The 17,809-nt window shown below is 34.8% G+C and overlaps 1 protein-coding gene across 6 annotated transcripts in view; it reads left to right on the forward strand.

Annotated features, from left to right (window-relative positions):
• Positions 1 to 17,809, forward strand: part of MKLN1 (muskelin 1) — a 376,139-nt gene that overhangs the window by 287,466 nt on the left and 70,864 nt on the right. For all 6 annotated transcript variants that reach the window (XM_031012932.3, XM_055392285.2, XM_031012931.3 and 3 more), the window contains 2 exons: positions 10,043 to 10,120; positions 13,378 to 13,443. In XM_031012932.3, the coding sequence (XP_030868792.1) occupies positions 10,043 to 10,120; positions 13,378 to 13,443 (144 nt within the window). The remainder of the gene's footprint in view (positions 1 to 10,042; positions 10,121 to 13,377; positions 13,444 to 17,809) is intronic.

Raw genomic sequence — 17,809 nt, forward strand, 5'->3', positions numbered from 1 at the left:
AAGAGTCTCTGTCAAGCTTCTTGTAATGGAGGATACAAAAGCTACTTTTAGTGTTTTTAGTATATTACTTAGTATGATCTTTAAGTATTTTCTGTATTTTAAGAAAGTGTAAGGCTCTATTTATTTCTGTAATAGGCTTTTTGTTTGTCTAGAAACATCACTGTATTTACATTTCATTTTATTAGAGGTGATTTTGGAACCAATAATTGCTACTACCTCTTTGCCCATGCAGGATCCAGTGATGATAGGCAAAAGTAATCACCTAGGGACAGGCTAGGGACAGGAATGTTTTACTCAAACATGTAGAGATTGTACTGAAATCCTCCCTTTGCTGAGCTTATCTTATTTGCTATAGAAAGAAAAATTTTCTTTTGTGAGATAAGGGAAGGATAAAGTTTAATAAGGTAGTCATAAAGTTTCAACCTGAAATCTCTACCTTTCTCCCTTTGTCTTTCCCTGCTTCTTTCTTTCTTCTGTTTTCCTGGTTTAAAAAATAATATCTCCACTCTCGTTTTTTGGATTGTGCAGTAGTTGTTAATTATAGGCATATCTTGGAGATATTGCAGGTTTGGTTCCAGACCACTGCAGTGAAGTGAATGACACAATAAAGCAAGTCACAAATTTTATTTCCTTTCCCTGTGCATATAAAAGTTATCTTTCCACTTTACTGTAGCCTCTTAAGGTACAGTGGCATTATTTCTTTAAAAAAAATGCATATACCTTAACTTAAAAAATGCTTTATTGCTTAAAAAATGCTAATGATCATCTGAGCCTTCAGTGAGTTATAATCTTTTTGCCTCAGTATTGATGGCTGCTGGCTGATAAGGATGGTGATTGCTGAAAGTTGGGGTGGCTGTGGCAGTTTCTTAAAATAAGACAAAAATGAAATTTGCTGCATCAATGAGTTCTTCCTTTCACAAAAGATTTATCTGTGGCGTGCAATGCTGTCTGATTGCATTTGACCCACAATAGAACTTCTTTCAAAATTGGAGTCAATCCTCTCAAACCCTGCTGCTGCTTTATCAGCTAAGTTTATGTAATATTCTAAATCCTTTGTTGTCATTTCAACTATATTCACAGCATCTTCATCAGGAGTAGTTTCCATCTCAAGAAACCACTTTATTTGCTCATTCATAAGAAGCAATTTCTCATCCATTCAAGTTTTATCATGAGAGTGTAGCAGTTCAGTCACATCTTCAGGCTCTACTTCTAATTCTAGTTCTCTTGCTATTTCTACCACATCTGCAGTTAATTTCTTCTTCTGAAGTCTTTAACACTTTCCACATCATCCATGAGCATTGGAATCAACTTCTTCCAAACTCTTGTTTATGTTAATATTTTGATCTCTTCCCATGAATCATGAATGTTCTTAATGGCATCTAGAATGGTGAATCCTTTCCAGAAGGTTTTCAGTTTGCTTTGCCCAGATCCATCAGAGGAATCACTGTCTGTGGCAACTGTAGCCTTACAAGATGTGTTTCTTAAATAATAAGATTTTCTTGAAAGTCTAAATGACTCCTTGATTCATAGGCTACAAAATGGATATGTGTTAGTAGGCATGAAAACATTAATCTTCCTGTGTTTCTCCATCGAGCTCTTGGGTGACAGGTGCATTGTCAGTGAGCAGTAATATTTTGAAAGAAATCTTTTTTTTCTTTTTCTGAGCAGTAGGTCTCAACAGTGGGCATAAAATATTCAGTAAACCATTCTGTACACAGATGTGCTGTCATCTAGGCTTTGTTGCTCCATTTGTAGAGCACAGGCAGTAGATTCAGCTTAATTCTTAAGGGCCCTAGGATTTTTCAGAATAGTAAATGAGCATTGACTTCCACTTAAAGTCACTAGCTGCATTAAACCCTTGCAAGACAGTCACACTATCCTTTGAAGCTTTGAAGCCAGGCATTGACTTCACTCTAGCTATGAAAGTCCTAGATGGCATCTTCTTCCAATAGAAGTCTATTGGAATGTTTTGTCTACATTGAAAATCTGTTGAGTATAGTTACCTTCATCAGTGATCTTAGCGAGATCTTCTAGATATTAATAACTTGCTGCATCTTCTATAATACATCAACACTTGTGGCTTTACTTTGCACTTTTATGTTACAGAGGTGGCTTCTTTAAACTTCATGAACCAACCTCTGCTAGCTTCCAACTTTTCTTTTGCAGTTTTCTGACTTCTCTCAGCTTTCACACACTTGAAGAGAGTTAAGGCTATGCTTTAGATAAGGTTTTGGCTTAAGAGAGTGTTATGACTGGTTTAATCTATCCAGACCGCTCTAACTTTCTCCATATTAACAATAAGTCTGTTTTGCTTTCTTATCAGTCATGGGTTCACTTGTAATTTCCTTCAAGAACTTTTCCTTCTCATTTACAACTTGGTCAACTTTAGTGCAAGAGGTCAACTTTCAGCCTATCTTGGTCTTTGACATGCCTTCCTCCCTGAGTTTAATTATTTCTAGTTTTTTTATTTAAAGTGAGAGGTTTGTGTTGAACTCTTAAAGGCCGTGGTAAAGATATTAAATGGCCTAATTTCAGTATTGTTGCATCTCAGGGAATAGGCCCAAAGAGAGGGAGAGAAATGGGGGAACTGCTGGTTTATGGAGTAGTCAGAACACACACAACATGGTGCCTCAAAACAATTACATTATTAACATCAAAGATCACTGATCATAGGTCACTGTAACAGATATAACAATAATGAAAAAGGTTGAAACATTGCAAGAATTACTGAAATGAGAGAGACACAAGTGAAGAAATTCTGTTGGAAAAACGGCATCCATAGACTTCCTTCAATTTGTAAAAAACACAGTATCTGTGAAGCGTGGTCAAGCAAAGCATTATAAAGGCATATGTATGTTGCATTATCTTAATTGATTTTCTGTTTTTAATGCAATTTTGTATTCCTGTTTACAAACCTTACTTGATAATGGTGTCTTACTCTTTTCAGGTATTGTATTTGATCTGCCACCTTTTTATGAAGTATTTTTGCATATATTTGTGTATGTAAGATATTGGTCTGCAGTTTTCTTTTAATGTGCATGTCTTGTTTTGGTATCTTTTGGTATGTTCGGGTACTTCCAGTCTTATAGAATGGGGCAGGAATCTAAAAGTGTTTGTGTAGAATGAGTAGTAGCTTGGTAGAATTTACTAGTGAAGGCAACTGGACCTGAAGTTACCTTTGTGTGGAGGTTTTTGTGTTCTTTTGGCAGGGTCTCTCTTTGTCACCCAGACTGGAGTACAGTGGCATGATCAGTTAACTTTAGCCTTGAACTCCTGGGCTCAGGCTATCCTCCTGCCTCCTGAGTAGCCTGGACTATTGGTGCATGGTATCATGCCTGGCTAATTTTTAAAAATGTGGAGATGGGGTCTTGCCATGTTACCCAGATTGGTCTTTAACTCCTTGCTCAAATGATCCCAAAGCACTGGAATTTCGGGTGTGAGCTATTTGTTTATTTGTTTTCTCTTTTTCTTTTATTTTTTTTTTAGACAGGGTCTCTCTCTGTTGCCCAGACTGGAGTGCAGTGGCACAGTCACGGCTCACTACAGCCTTGACCTCCCTGGGCTCAAGTGATCCTCTTACCAAGCCTCCCAGGTAGCAGGGACTACAGGTGTGCGCCACTACACCCGGTTAATTTTTTGTAGAGATGGGGTTTTGCTGTATTGCCCAGGCTGGTCTCAAACTCCTGGGCTCAAGTGATCCACCTGCCTTGGCCTCCCAAAGTGCTAGAATTACAATTGTGAGCCGCCACCCTCAGCCGAATTACTTCTTTATTTTATACTTGGTTAAAACAAACAAACAAACAAACACTTTCCAGTGTCTGAAGCTGTCTGTGCTTGAAATTTGGTGGGTGAGAGTGTTTTTACCTATCAATTTAATTTCTTTAAACATCATAGGACTAATGAGAGTTGTTAATTGTTTGGTTCAGGTTTATTAAGTGATATTTTTCTAGGAATTGTCTATAATTGTCTATAATCAAAAATTTCAAATTTATGGGTATTAAGGTATACCTAATATCTTACTGTTTGTTTAGTGTTTGCAGGATTTCTTGAGATGCCCCTTTTTTATTACTAATCTTGAATATGTATATATTTTTCCATCAGCACATGTTTATCAAGTGCACTAGTCTCTTGAGAGAACCAATTTTTGGTTTGTTCATCTTTTCTGTTATTTCCTGTGTCCTTGACTTATGCTCTGTTTACTGTTGTCTTCCTTCTCTTTTTGAGATTAATTTGCTGTCTTTTTATGACAACTTTTTAAGCCAGATGCTTAGCTCATTAGTTTTCAGACTTTGAAAATTTCCCTTATATACATTTAAATATATAAAATTTCCTCTTCTTGTTCTTTAGTTGTGCTATGAAGTATTTTTATTTTTGTTCAGTTTAGTATTTTCATTATGAAATGAAATGGCTCTTTGGAAGAACTGTGGTTTTTAATTTACAAATGTGTGGCGATTTACTACTTGTTTTCTTTGTTAGTGATTTCTGGCATAATTGCATAGGGGCCAGAGTGCATATCCTGTATGTTTCCAGTCCTTTGAAATTTAATGAGACTTGCTATATAACCCAGCTTATTCAGTTTTTATAAACATATCATATATATTTGAACAGAATGTGAATTCTTTAGTTGTTGGAGCAGTGTTGTATATCTGTTCAGTTGGTCAGAGTTGCTAATCATATTGCACAAATCTTTATCAATAAGAATTTTCTGTCTGATTCTCATTACTGAGAAAGATGTTAACACTTTCCACTATGATCATGGAATTATATGTTTCCTATAGTTGGTCCAATTTTACTTTATACATTTTGATGCCATGTTTTTAATTGAAAACAAATTTTAAATTATTTTGAATTAGATCTTTTATTATGAAGTGCCTTTTTATCTCTAGAAATATTTTTGCTTTAAGGTAAATTGTATTAAGATCTGTTTTCATTTCTTATTTGTATGGCATATCTTTTCCATCTTTTATTTTCAACCTTTATCCCTCTTAAGAGAAATATCTCCTATAAATTTTATTTAAATAAAGAAAATTTTATTTTATTAATAAATCATTTGACTTATGATTAGTTTAGAAATTACAACAAGTATGCATGATTACCTTAACAAAATTGATCAGTGCCTTTTCTCTCTTCCCATGTGAGGATTTAGTAGACTTTCAGCTTCATATTCTCACCTTCTAATTCATTATTCTATTGTTGTCAATTGCTCTATTGTTGTCATTTATTTTGATACCATGTTCAAAGACCCTATAAAATATTTGTCTTACACAGCAATTGTTCATTAATTTTACCCAAATATTTACTGGGTTTTTTTTCTCTTCATTATTGTTTGCGTCTTTAATCTTATGTCTAGGATTGTGTTCATTCCCTGTGCCGTAAGCCCATCCTTTAGAATTTCTTCTATAATGCAGCTCAACTCTCTCAGAATTGATGGCCTGAAAATTTTGTCTCCTTTATAGGAGGGTGTTTTTGCTAGATGTAGAATTCCAGATTGACACTTATTTTCTTGAAATACGTTTTGAATATCATTTGACTGTTATTAACCAGCTTCCATTGTTGCTATTGAGAGGTGTGCTATCATTTTCAACTGCCATTTGTTAATATAATCTTTTTCCCTCTGACTGTTTAAATATTTTATATTTGTTTTAGATTATTTTGTAGTTACATTAACAAGGCTGTCCGAAACTCCAGTGTGGCAGCCCTGTTAACTATTGTCTATTTTGGTTTTCTTTCAATTAACTATATGTTGCCTTTGTCTATCATTTCTTTTATTTTCTCCTTTATCTTTTTTAACTGCAAATTTCTGTTTAATATTTTAAGCTTCTCTAAACCCTTTATCCCATTTCCACTACTATATTATTTTTAGTGTCTCTTTCTTACACTTTGACCTTTAGTTCTGTGATATTTTCAATTTTTTCATTCCTCTTTTCTCTCATTTCTAACAATTCCATTTTTGTTTCCTTTGGTTGTCTTGCCATTTCTTTTCCAGCTATTTAGATGTCTACTTTCCAACTGCTTATATGTCTAATCTGTACTCATGTTTCATAGAGAGAGTTGCTTTTTTTTATTTGTGGAATAAATTTGTGGAAAGGTATTTGGCTACTTTCATCTATTGCGGGCTACATTTTTCTGTTGAATCAGATTCATTTGCTACTTTAAAAAATTCATTTCTTTTCCTTTTTATATTGTGGCATAATTCCTGGGTTGATTCTTTTTTAACATTATTAATATTTGAAGGTAGTGAATTTTTCCTATTTTTAGAAGCTTCTTGTGAGTTAGGAGGTAAGACTGTGTTCCAGGATAGCAAGATTTTTCCTTATAACACCTTTTTTCTCTTTAAGATTTTGTTTCTTAGCAATGCTCATAATGCAAAAATCTCACTTTTTTCCCCTTTCGCAACTGCCAGACCCTTTTTCTGAAACATGGTTTTTTTTTTTCATAATTTTTGCTCATTTATGCCTTTGTGCCTTTGTGTATGCTGTATTCTCTTTCCTATTACTTTCCTTTTTATATAATTCAGTTCCAGTGCATTCTTCAAAGCCAACTCTTTCAAGGTATCTTCTTTCATTATATTCTCACTGAATCACTCCTTCCTCCTCTTAACTCTTATTTGCCTTGGTGCTATATTTCTCATTTTGTTCATAAAAGATTGTTAATTTTCTGTCAAGTACATTTCCAAACACTGCATCATTGTCATCATCATCATCATCATCGTAAGTAACATACATCTGAGAGCTTGACAATGTGCTGTTTATTCTCCTAGGCCTTTTACGTGAATTTATTTAATTTTCATACTTACCTTCTAGGTTAAGTATTGTTGTTATTTCCGTTTAATATATGAGAATGATTAATTTGCTTAAGATGGTGTATGTAGTAAGTGACAGAGCTAAGATTTAAATTCAGGTAGTCTGGTGCCAAAAATCCATACTCTCTATCTCTGAGCTTTACCATCTTAGTAAATATTTACTGGTTCAGTGTCCTAATATTGACTATTATATTCTTACTGGTATAATATTGCCCTTTTTTTCAGAATTTGGACAAACTGATGAAATCAGCTTCTTAAAAATTCTTTTTGATCTAATCATTCTTGAATGGTCAAAAAGGATTTTATGCTCTATAAGTTATTTACCTATACATGCGTTTTAAATTATTTCTTTTGTATGTAATCTCTATTTTGGTGCAAAATCAAATTTGATAAAAGTTTGAGTTTACCAAATATAAATACATACAACTAGGCAGCAGTACTATAATCTATGTGGATTTTTTTGGTTTTGTTTTCTTTTTAATTCTGGGCAAGAGATTTGAAATTTTTTCCCCTTTTGGTGAAAGCTTCCTAAATCATGTTTTTTAAATCATGTTGTATGTGTATGTGTGCATGTGTGTGCAGGCAGGATTTCTGTGTTGCCCAGACTGGTTTTGAACTCCTGGCCTTGAATGATCCTCCTGCCTTAGCCTCCCAAAACCGTAGGATTACAGGTGTGAGCCACCAGGCTGGGCCATCATGTGCTTTTTTAAGAGAGTATCCACTGTTATTGGAGAAAAGAACAGCTTGTGCTCAGTGAGGACTGTATGAAATATATTTATTATAGTCATAATTATAGGGGAAAAAATGAAGTGATATTGGACCTGGAGACTCTAGTTAAATAGTTTAAAAATTATTAACAACTAGTTCTTAGTGTGCTTTCTCCTAGTGATATTTTAATTTCTTTTGGATAGTTTTAATTTTATCTGACTGTTCTGATCTCTTGCTTTAGATTTTTGTCAAAAATAGACTTACAGAAATATTAGCAACTGCCTGACTTCTTCTTTAAACAGAAATAATCTTTGAACTCACATGGTTCACAGGCATCTTTAAATTTCTTATTTACTAATTTGTTTCTAAGATTTTCAAGCAGTGTAATGGATGTCATATTTTTATAGATGAGAATATCATAGTTTCAATAGAGAGGCTGAGTTTTGCTGAATTATATATCTAAAGCAAGCCTACCAAGGCAAAAGGCCTTATTAGCAAGCGTTTGCAAGAATTAGAAATAATAGGGAGCATGGAGATTATTTGGGATGCAGAGGTGTCAACTCTTTGTTTTTAGATCGTGAAAGTTGTAGGAAGTTCTTTTACATTAAAACAAGGTACTAAAAGCAATGCATTTTTTTTAACGTTTACCCTGCTTTAGTATTTGCAGTATTTACTGACTTTTTGCAAGAATTTTGAAAAGTCTCAAAGGCAAAGAAGAAAGGAAATTTGATGAGCGTGCCTGTAGGATGGAGGTTTCCAGTTAAAGCCAGCTGAAAAGTCTTGAAAGCGAAAGGGTTGGTTACAACTGAGCTTCATAATTACCCAGAAAAGAAAGATTTGGGGGAGTGCTCTAAATTGGTTGGTCTCTGGTGAATATGTAAATCGCAGAAAACAGTTTTACTTTTAAATTGAGTCACATGACAGAGTTTAATAGTAAAAGTAACTTTATAAATTATGATCTATTTGGGTGCATGTAAAAGCTAGGGTTTCTAGCTTAAAAAGTAAGGAAATGTTATTGTAGCACATAGCAAGAAGTCCAGAGGTAAGGCAGATTTCATGGTTGGTTGGTTCAGTGATCATTTCTTTCTTTCTCTCTGCTGTATCATCATTATAGAATTGACTGCATTCTTGTACTTCGACAAATTGGCTTTAATATTTGTATACATTACATGCAGATATTCCAGAGGAATAAAAGTAGATTTTTTTTTTCTGTATGTCTCTTTAGAAGTAAGGAAAAATTGCCTAGAAGTCTCCCAGAAGATTCCTCATGTTTCATTAGCCAAAATTGGGTTCCATACTGTTCTTAAGCTAATCTTTGTTGAGGGCCATGGGAATAGGGCTTCATAATTATTTAGGTGTGTATGTGGGGATGTATGTAGGGAGTTCAGTCTCCATACCATTACAGTAACTAGTGTAACAACTTAAGTAGATTATGAGTTTATCGATACAGCAGAATCAGGAGTAAGGAAAACATGGTAGAACTTTAGTCCCAGCCCCACCATTTAAGAGCTGTGTGATTTTGGTTAAGTTTCTTACTTTTTTTTTAAATACAAATTTCTGGATTTATAAAACGGAGATGATAATATGTAGTTCATAAGATTGTTTTTAGAATTAAATGAGATGAGACAGCATAAATTCTAACATTTGGTAAGTGTTCCATAAGTATAGTTTTATTACTGCTGTTAGTACTTTTATCTTTATGTAGTTTTGTACTCAAAACTGTATAATAATGGAATTCACATGTTAAAGTTAGTGTTCCCTTTTCCTGAAAATGTATCAAGGACCTAGACCAAAATTATTGGAGCTCTATTTTCTTCTCTAGTTCTCTTGGATATGGGTGGCAAAAAGTACTGGCACAAAGCACTGTTGGGGGAAAGAGATTAGGATGCAGTGAATCCATGTCATTATAGGATGTAAAGATTAAGAATTTCATAGTTGAAATAAAGACAAGTGGTGGGAGATCACAAAAAGAAAATATAATTCTCCTAATCTTTAGTTATCCTTTCCTCTTCTTAATTATATTTATAATAATGATAGAAATGATTTTTTAAAGATATATAAGATCTTTTTTCAATGAAGTAGAACATTTATTCAGATTATTTATTTTTATTTTCTCCTGCTTCTATTTTGCAGCCTTAAATTGTCTTATGACTTTTTTTCCCCTCCCAGTTCACTCCCTTTTCCTTCTTTCAAGGTCTCTAACCCTCTGATAATGTCACATATGTGTCCGTTGAACGCAACAATGACTTTGTATCTAATACGTACAGTAATGATGAGAAACATAGTACGTTTAATATGAGCTTCCCCTAAAGCAATTTGTTTGCATGGTTGTGTCAATTAATATTTTACTATTTATATTTGAGGTAGCATGAAGTGAAATTGAAGTGATGCATATTTTATGAAAATGTGCTTTTGTATTAGTGACATATTAGTAATTTCTTTTAATGTAGCCTTTTAAATTTTAATTTTTTTCTATAATAAATAATGTAAGTAGTTAAGGTGTAATTCTTTCTCATTCTTCAATATTTGCAGATGGCTTGTTCAATCAGTATATCAGTCAACAGGAATATAAGCCACGATGGAGTCAAATCATTCCCAAAAGTACCAAAGGTAAGCCATACCTTCTAGATTATAGTTCTTTTTCATTAATGTCTCAGTCTTCAGTTTTCCCAAGGTAGTTCAAGTATCATAGTACTAAGTTAATAAAAAAGAAGATGTTGGCCAGGTGCAGTGGCTCATGTCTAATTCCCATACTTTTGGAGGCCAAGGCAGGAGGATTGCTTGAGCCCAGAGGTTCAAGATCAGCCTGGGCAACATGGTGAGATCCTGTCTCTACAAAAAATTAGCTATACAGCCGAGTGTGGTGGCTCACACCTATAATCCTAACACTGTGGGAGGCCAAGGTGGGCAGATCACCTGAGGTTAGTAGTTGAAGACCAGCCTGCCCAACATGGCAAAACCCTGTCTCTACTAAAAATACAAAAATTAGCTGGGCGTGATGGTGTGTGCCTGTAATCCCAGCTACTCGGGAGGCTGGGGTAGGAGAATCACTTGAATCTGTGAGGCAGAGGTTGCAGTGAGCTGAGATCACGCTATTGTACTCCGGCCTGGGAGACAGATGGAGATTCCATCTCAAAAAAAAAAAAAAAAAAAAATTAGCCAGACATGTTGGCAGGCATCTGTGGTCCCAGCTGCTTAGGGTACTGAGGTAGAAGGGTGGCTTGAGCCTGGGAGGTCAAGGCTGCAGTCAGCCGTGTTCATACCACTGCACTTCAACCTGGGCAACAGAGCGAGACTGTCTCAAAAAACAAAACAATAACCACAGCAAAATAAATAAAAAGCAGATGTTTAAAACAAGGCATAGGTTCCTTAACTAGGTGGCAAAATTCATTTGTTATATTAAAATTTTCTTTTTAAACCTTTTTGATTTACTGCCATAACAGAAGGTTGGGCAGCTTTTACACAGAATATCATTATAAACTGCTTTGTTAGAGGCATGGTGTAAAATTATAGGCTGTGTTGTAATGCCATACACGTGTTCTTGAAAACCTTAAGTTATGCAAAATTATTTGCTAAACCTAACAAGGCATATAAGAAAAATAGAAAGGCAGAAGACCATTCTAAATCTGTGGAACTTTATAACCAGCTACTAATAAAAACTAGTGTAATAATTGTAATAAAAATAAATATCAGTACATTTAAATTTTTAAAGGTATTTATATTGAACATCATAGTGTGTTTAGAGACTTAAGCCCTGGGCTCATGCCTCTGTCTTTGAAATGTAGATCCTAGAGGGCATTTGCTTCTAATAAAGACTGTTTTCATCAAAACTGGAAATCGGATCCAGAGTATAGTCTTCTTCATGAGTACCTTATTTTCATATAAGGGGGAAGGTTTTGTCACTTCTTCATCTGTACTCACTGCTTTGCCAGATAATTAACATAGTGGAAAGTGTAGCAATTTCTTAATGCAACTGTTTGTGTTAAAGGAAGGCAGTTCTATGGATACTGAGCTTTTTTCATTGTGGTCTTCATATATTACTAAGGACTTCTCTTTAGTTGTGAGAAAGCTTTCTCCTGATAGTATTGCATATTAATATGCAGGGGAAAATTGCTTAAGAACCTCCATAATTGATGTTACATGAACATCTTTCTCCTATTTTATCAGTCATGTATGAGGTAATTTTCTTCAAAGACACACATATTATAGCAAACAGACAGTAATTGTGTATTTGCAAACTAATGGATTCAACATATAAAATACAAACATACTGAAAATGAATTCATTTTAGTGCTTTCTTTTTTCCCTCAGACCTCTCAGGGGTGAATATGCTTTCTTAAATCTATTCTTAAAGATGGCGATACGGTACTGACTGATGAGGGAAGGAAAGAAGAAAAGGGCAAAGCTTCAATGATAATAAATTGCACAATCTAAAGGCTTAACTATTAGGAGAAAGGATTTGGAGGGAAATTCTGGATGATTAGCCGCTGAATACAGTAGTAATGAAAAGCTTCAGCTTTGTATCTTATTTTCTGTATATAAGAACTGACATTTCAGTCATTTTCATAGCACCCTTGTAAAATTAGTATAAAATTGGATATTCTCAATTTTACATTAGGAGAAAGCCAATACAGGGAAACTTATTAGCCAAAGTAATATATTTCAACTAATAGGAGAATTATGAAGAAAGCCTTAGGCTTTCTAGTTCATATCAAGTAAGACATTAGAATCTTACAACCTTTTGAACTACCGAAATGAATTTATAACTTTTTTTTTTTTTGAGATGGAGTCTCGCTCTCGTTGCCCAGCCGGAGTGCAGTGGTGCAAACTCGGTTCATTGCAACCTCTGCCTCCTGAGTTCAAGTGATTCTCCTGCCTCAGCCTCCTGAGTAGCTGGGATTACAGGCACCCACCACCATGCCCGGCTAATTTTTGTGTTTTAGTAGAGACAGGGTTTCACCATATTGGCTAGGCTGGTCGTGGACTCCTGACCTCAGGTGATCCACCCCCCTTGGCCTCCCAGAGTGCTGGGATTACAGGTTTGAGCCACCGCGCCCGGCCATAACTTTATTTATGTAAGATTTGGTGTAAAGTAAGATTAGATACAAGTTGAATAATAGTGTTCTCTTTTGGAAGTTTAAATAAAGTTTTACTGATTGTATTTAAACCTGCCTATTAAGCTCTGTGATGGAAATAAGAATCAAAGTGAAGTAAATCTTAGATTTCCTCAGTCAGTACTTACATAAAATAGTTGGTAAATTAGGTGGGAACTGATTGCTGAAATATTGGCACAAAATTAATACATTATACATTATACAAAGTTATATAAAATAATTACACAAAGTACAAAATTATACAAAAATTATACAAAATAATTGTACACATTATACAAAATTAATATCATTAATATAAAACTTGATAGCATCTTTGTTTTCAGTAAATAGTTTGATAACTCAACTTTAAAACTGCTCATCATACTAATGAACTATGCCTAGAATATATACGGGAGATCTAATTTTGTAATTGTTTTTGACCTTCACTTTGGCACTCAAGTAGCTTAGAGATTTTTGTTTTATGTTTTTGTATAATATTCTGTGTCTTTGCTGGTTTGTGGCATTGATCATAAATAAATCAAAAATAACTTCCAAGTTCATTAATGTCCTGAAAGCATTTGGAAAAAAGAACAAGATTATTATAAACACAGATTTGAGTCATACTGTTACTTTTATGAGTCCTTTTACTTATTAATATTTTGAGAAAATAAGGGTGGGTTATTTTTACTACTGATTACAGACTTATGAATAAATTTACTCTGGATATGCTGTTCTTTGTTATTCCTTTAAAAGAAACTATTATTTCTTCTAAAGGTGATGGGGAAGATAACCGTCCAGGAATGAGAGGAGGCCATCAGATGGTTATTGATGTTCAAACAGGTGAGTAGCAGTTGCAGTGGAAAGCAAAATCTTCATTGGCTACAGACATTGTCTAAACCAGGCAGTGGCAGGTAAGGAAGGGGCGGGGGGTGGGGGGCTCTTACACAAATGAAATTAGATTACCTAAAAAAAGTTTAACATGTGGCCTTTTTTGTGTGTCTCTACATGTGTGTGTATGTGTCTAGTTTATATGTGTTGTATTTTCATGGAAAACTGGTGTATTTCTGGATTTTTGTTGCACTTATGTAGTAGAGTAATATGGGAATTACTGGAATACAGAGAACTAAGATATATTTTTAGAGGAAGCAGATATCAAATTAGGCAGCTAAGTGTTGGTAAGTCCATTAATTGCTAAAAACTGTTCACAAGCCTGTAAATAATTTAGTTGTTGTTTTTTGTTTGGTTTTGTTTTTTTTTTTCCCTGTCTTTTAAATTTTGTTCTGAAGCTTGGTAGCAAACTTTTTTTTAAGTTTCTAAAACCTAGGAAAACTTAATTACCATAATATTTAGAGGTTAATGCCAACATTATAATAGGTCTCAGATTAGCAGCTTAAAAAGCAAATAATACCAATAATCTACCATAGCTATATTTTATTATTGGATTTTAGAAAACTTTACTGCATAGAATACCACTCTTTCCAAGCGTAATGAATGCTCAATTATACTGTGTGTTATGCCAACTCATAGTGCTTCGGGAATAAAATAATTGCTTGGAGACTCATATTCTAAAATAATTAAGAATAAAAATGGTTACAATGTAGACACTAAGTCTTTTTGACATGAATTTATTTTCATAATTTTTGTAAGAAGAGAAATTATAATTTTTAATTTAAAATTAAAAGCTAAATTTATATGATAACCTCTGAACTGGTTTGAGACTGTTATTAGGGTCTCTTTGGAAAAGGTTCATTTTTAAGGTATAGGAATTCACTTTCTTAATTTTGGTCCCTCTTTCCAAATGCCTTTCTGCCCTGCAGAAATAGGCTTGAATTAGCTATAGAGTCTTAGGCATCTTTTTTTCTGCCTGAGAGTATAATAAATATTCATATGCTTATTTACTAAAGAGCTAGATTTATATACAAACTGGTTTTTTATCCAGAATAATTATTTATGGATATAGACATGAAAATTTATTTTTAGATTGTCTACACAGTAGCTTCCCCTTTTTTTGAACATAGAGTAGAATTTGTAATGCTTTTCTTTTTTCTCCATCAGTACTATAAAGAAAATATTATTAAACACCCCTCCCCTGCCCAACCTTTTTTTAAAATAGAGATGAGGTTTTGCCATGTTGCCCAGGCTGGTCTTGAACTCCTGGGCTCAAGCAATCCGCCTGCTGCAACCTCGCAAAGTGCTTGTATTACAGGTGTGAGCTACCATGCCCGGCCCACCCTTTCAAACAAATTTGGTTGTAGTATGCTATAATAATATACTAAATCTATGTTTATTTGAAAGGAGCCTTTACCTTTTAAAGCAAAATGCACTTTCCTTAAATATAAAAGTAATATGGTTTACTTTAACATTTAAAGCTCACCTTATCTGTGGAGGCAGAAGGAATTTTCATAGTGCTTACTGTGTTAATTATTATGCGAGATGAACCATATGTGATAGGTAAAGTACATGTGTAAGAAAGACAAAAAAATTTTCCTCTTTTTATAATCCATGAAATTTGAAAACAGAAAATTATTCAAAGAATAGGCAAATGTCATGACAGAACTTAGTGTGAGCAAGTCATTGAGAATTAAAATCTAACTTTTCAGGTCAGAGAGCCTTGAAATACTTACAATAAAGTGATAAAGGCCTAGGTATTTTTCTTTCTTTTTTTTTTTTTTGAGGCGGAGTCTTGCTCTGTCGCCCAGGCTGGAGTGCAGTGGCGCAAAGGCCTAGATATTTTTCTATAATATTTTTGTTTTATGCATTAGCGGTAGGATTTCAGCAAAGTCTTGATGGTCAGGGTCCTTACCCCTACTCCCTTTAAAAAAATATTTCAGCTAGGCACAGTGAGTGTCTCGTGACTGTAGTTGCAACACTTTGGGAAGCCAAAGCGGGAGGATCCCTTGATCCCACAAGTTCAAGACCAGCCTAGGCAGCATAGTGAGACCCCATCTCTATAAGAAATAAAAAAATCAGCTGGATGTGGTGGTGTATGCCTGTAGTCTCAGCTACTGGAGAGGCTGAGTCAGAAGGATTGCTTGAGCCCAGGATTGGAGGCTACAGTGAGCCATCATCACACCACTGCACACCTGCCTGGGCAACAAAGCGCAACCCTGTCAAAAAAAAAAAAAAAAAAAAAAACTCAAAGAGGAAAAATGTTATTTGAGTAACTACTAGATTTACTTTAGAAATTATAAGAAAGCGTAGCGAAAATGACTATTGTAGTCATGGAATTTTACTCCAGATGGGACCTTTGAAGGAGTAATCTCTTTTTGATAGCTTCTAAGGATTTATTATAGGTTAGCGAAGGTGTACAAAGAAAAATCGGCCTATATCCACACTTCAGTATTGACACCAGTTTATAGAAAGCTACAGAAGTACTTTAGAAATACACTTTTAAGCAAATATTTCTCCAAAGAAAATCTGGGGAATTATCCTGTTAGTAGATATTTTAGTTAGAGCCATTTTGCACCTATTTGGAGTGCTTTCTTTTTTTCTTTTATTCGTTATGAATTCTGGGTCAAACTTTATTTAGGCCCATGGTTGATGACAAAACTAGATTTTTCAGCCTTTAAAAGAAATCATGGGTGGTCATTTAATATACAGTTGTCTGTTGCTCAAGTTCTCATGCTTTTCAGTATGTTACCATTGCCACATATAGTGTGGAAACAGTACTAACTATATGTGGACATTGAGGTCGAAAGGATTTCACCAGATTCAGGTGATCCTTGATATCAGTAATAGAGATGGCATATTGGAGGTGGAATTCCTCTTCTGTTTTTTTGTTTTTATTTTTTACATTCAAAAAATATGTTTCCAAGAAGAGCTATCTGAAACCTTTTGTCGACATTTTGATATCTTAGTATAGAAATAGGGATAGAAGTGATGATTCGTTTTAAATTTATCATTCACTATAGAGGGGAAGACTAGAAGGACACATACCAAAATATTGACGTTAGTTACATCTGGTGGTACAATTACCAGTGATTTAAAATTTTTTTATTTAAAATGTATTTTTAAAATTTCTACTTAATTATAAGTTGGAGAAAATTTTACTCAACAGCATTCTTTTTAGGAAGAGAACTGTATTTATTTGTGAAGGTGCTTTGGAGTACAAAGTAAAATACTGAGACCTGATTGTAGAAGGAACTATTTTTGTAACACTAAGAGAAATTGTCTCGTTAGCACCAGAGAAAGGGAACAAGAAATAGAGATGGCCGGGCACGGTGGCTCATGCCTGTAATCCCAGCATTTTGGGAGACCGAGGTGGGTGGATCACCTGAGGTCAGGAGTTCTAGACCAGCCTGGCCAACGTGGTAAAACCCCGTCTCTGCTAAAAATACAAAAATTAGCCGGGCATGGTGGCAGGTGCCTGTAATCCCAGCTACTCAGGGGGCCGAGGCAGGAGAATCACTTGAACCCGGGAGGCGGAGGTTGCAGTGAGGCGAGATTGCGCCATCGCACTCCAGCCTGGGAGACAAGAGCAAGACTTCGTCTCAAAAAAAAAAAAAAAAAAAAAAGAGAGAGATAAATCAGGGGTGTTCAATCTTTTGGCTTCCCCGGGCCACATTGGAAGAAGAATTGTCTTGGACCACACATAAAATACACTAACGATAGCTTATGAGCTTAAAAAAAAATCACAAAAAAAGTCTCATAATGTTTTAAGTAAGTTTACAAATTTGTGTTGGGCCACACTGAAAGCCATCCCGGGCCTCATGCAGCCCATGGGCCGCAGGTTGGACAAGCTTGAGATGAGTGGTAGTAGAGCCAGCAGGATGGCAGAATGCCACATTTCATGACATGACTCTGTCTTTACTCACCAAATTCTTAGAAGTTTTCTCTAGTAAAATTGATTTGGGAGTTGATTTTTATTTATTTATTTTTTGGTAGATACTGGTGAGACAATTAGGTTTGGGGTTCAAACTGAGGTAGGACAGTAGTGAGGCAACTTCTGTGGATTCCAATATCTGGAAGCAGAGACAAATATGAGGAAACATGCCCTGGAACTCAATAGGAAAAGCTCTGAACTTTCACAAGACTGAAATTATGGTTCAGGTTAAATTAAACAGGTCTCTGGTTGTGATTGTGGGTAATACAGGACTCTGATCAAGAGAAAACAAAAGAAATCAGAAAATACTATTCAGAAGTCTAACAACTTTCATGCCTTGGCATTCCCAATCTTTTATTTCAGCTAGCTATTGCTGTCGATTTT

This window comes from Gorilla gorilla, chromosome 6, assembly GCF_029281585.2.
Source record: "Gorilla gorilla gorilla isolate KB3781 chromosome 6, NHGRI_mGorGor1-v2.1_pri, whole genome shotgun sequence".
Lineage (NCBI taxonomy): Eukaryota > Metazoa > Chordata > Mammalia > Primates > Hominidae > Gorilla > Gorilla gorilla.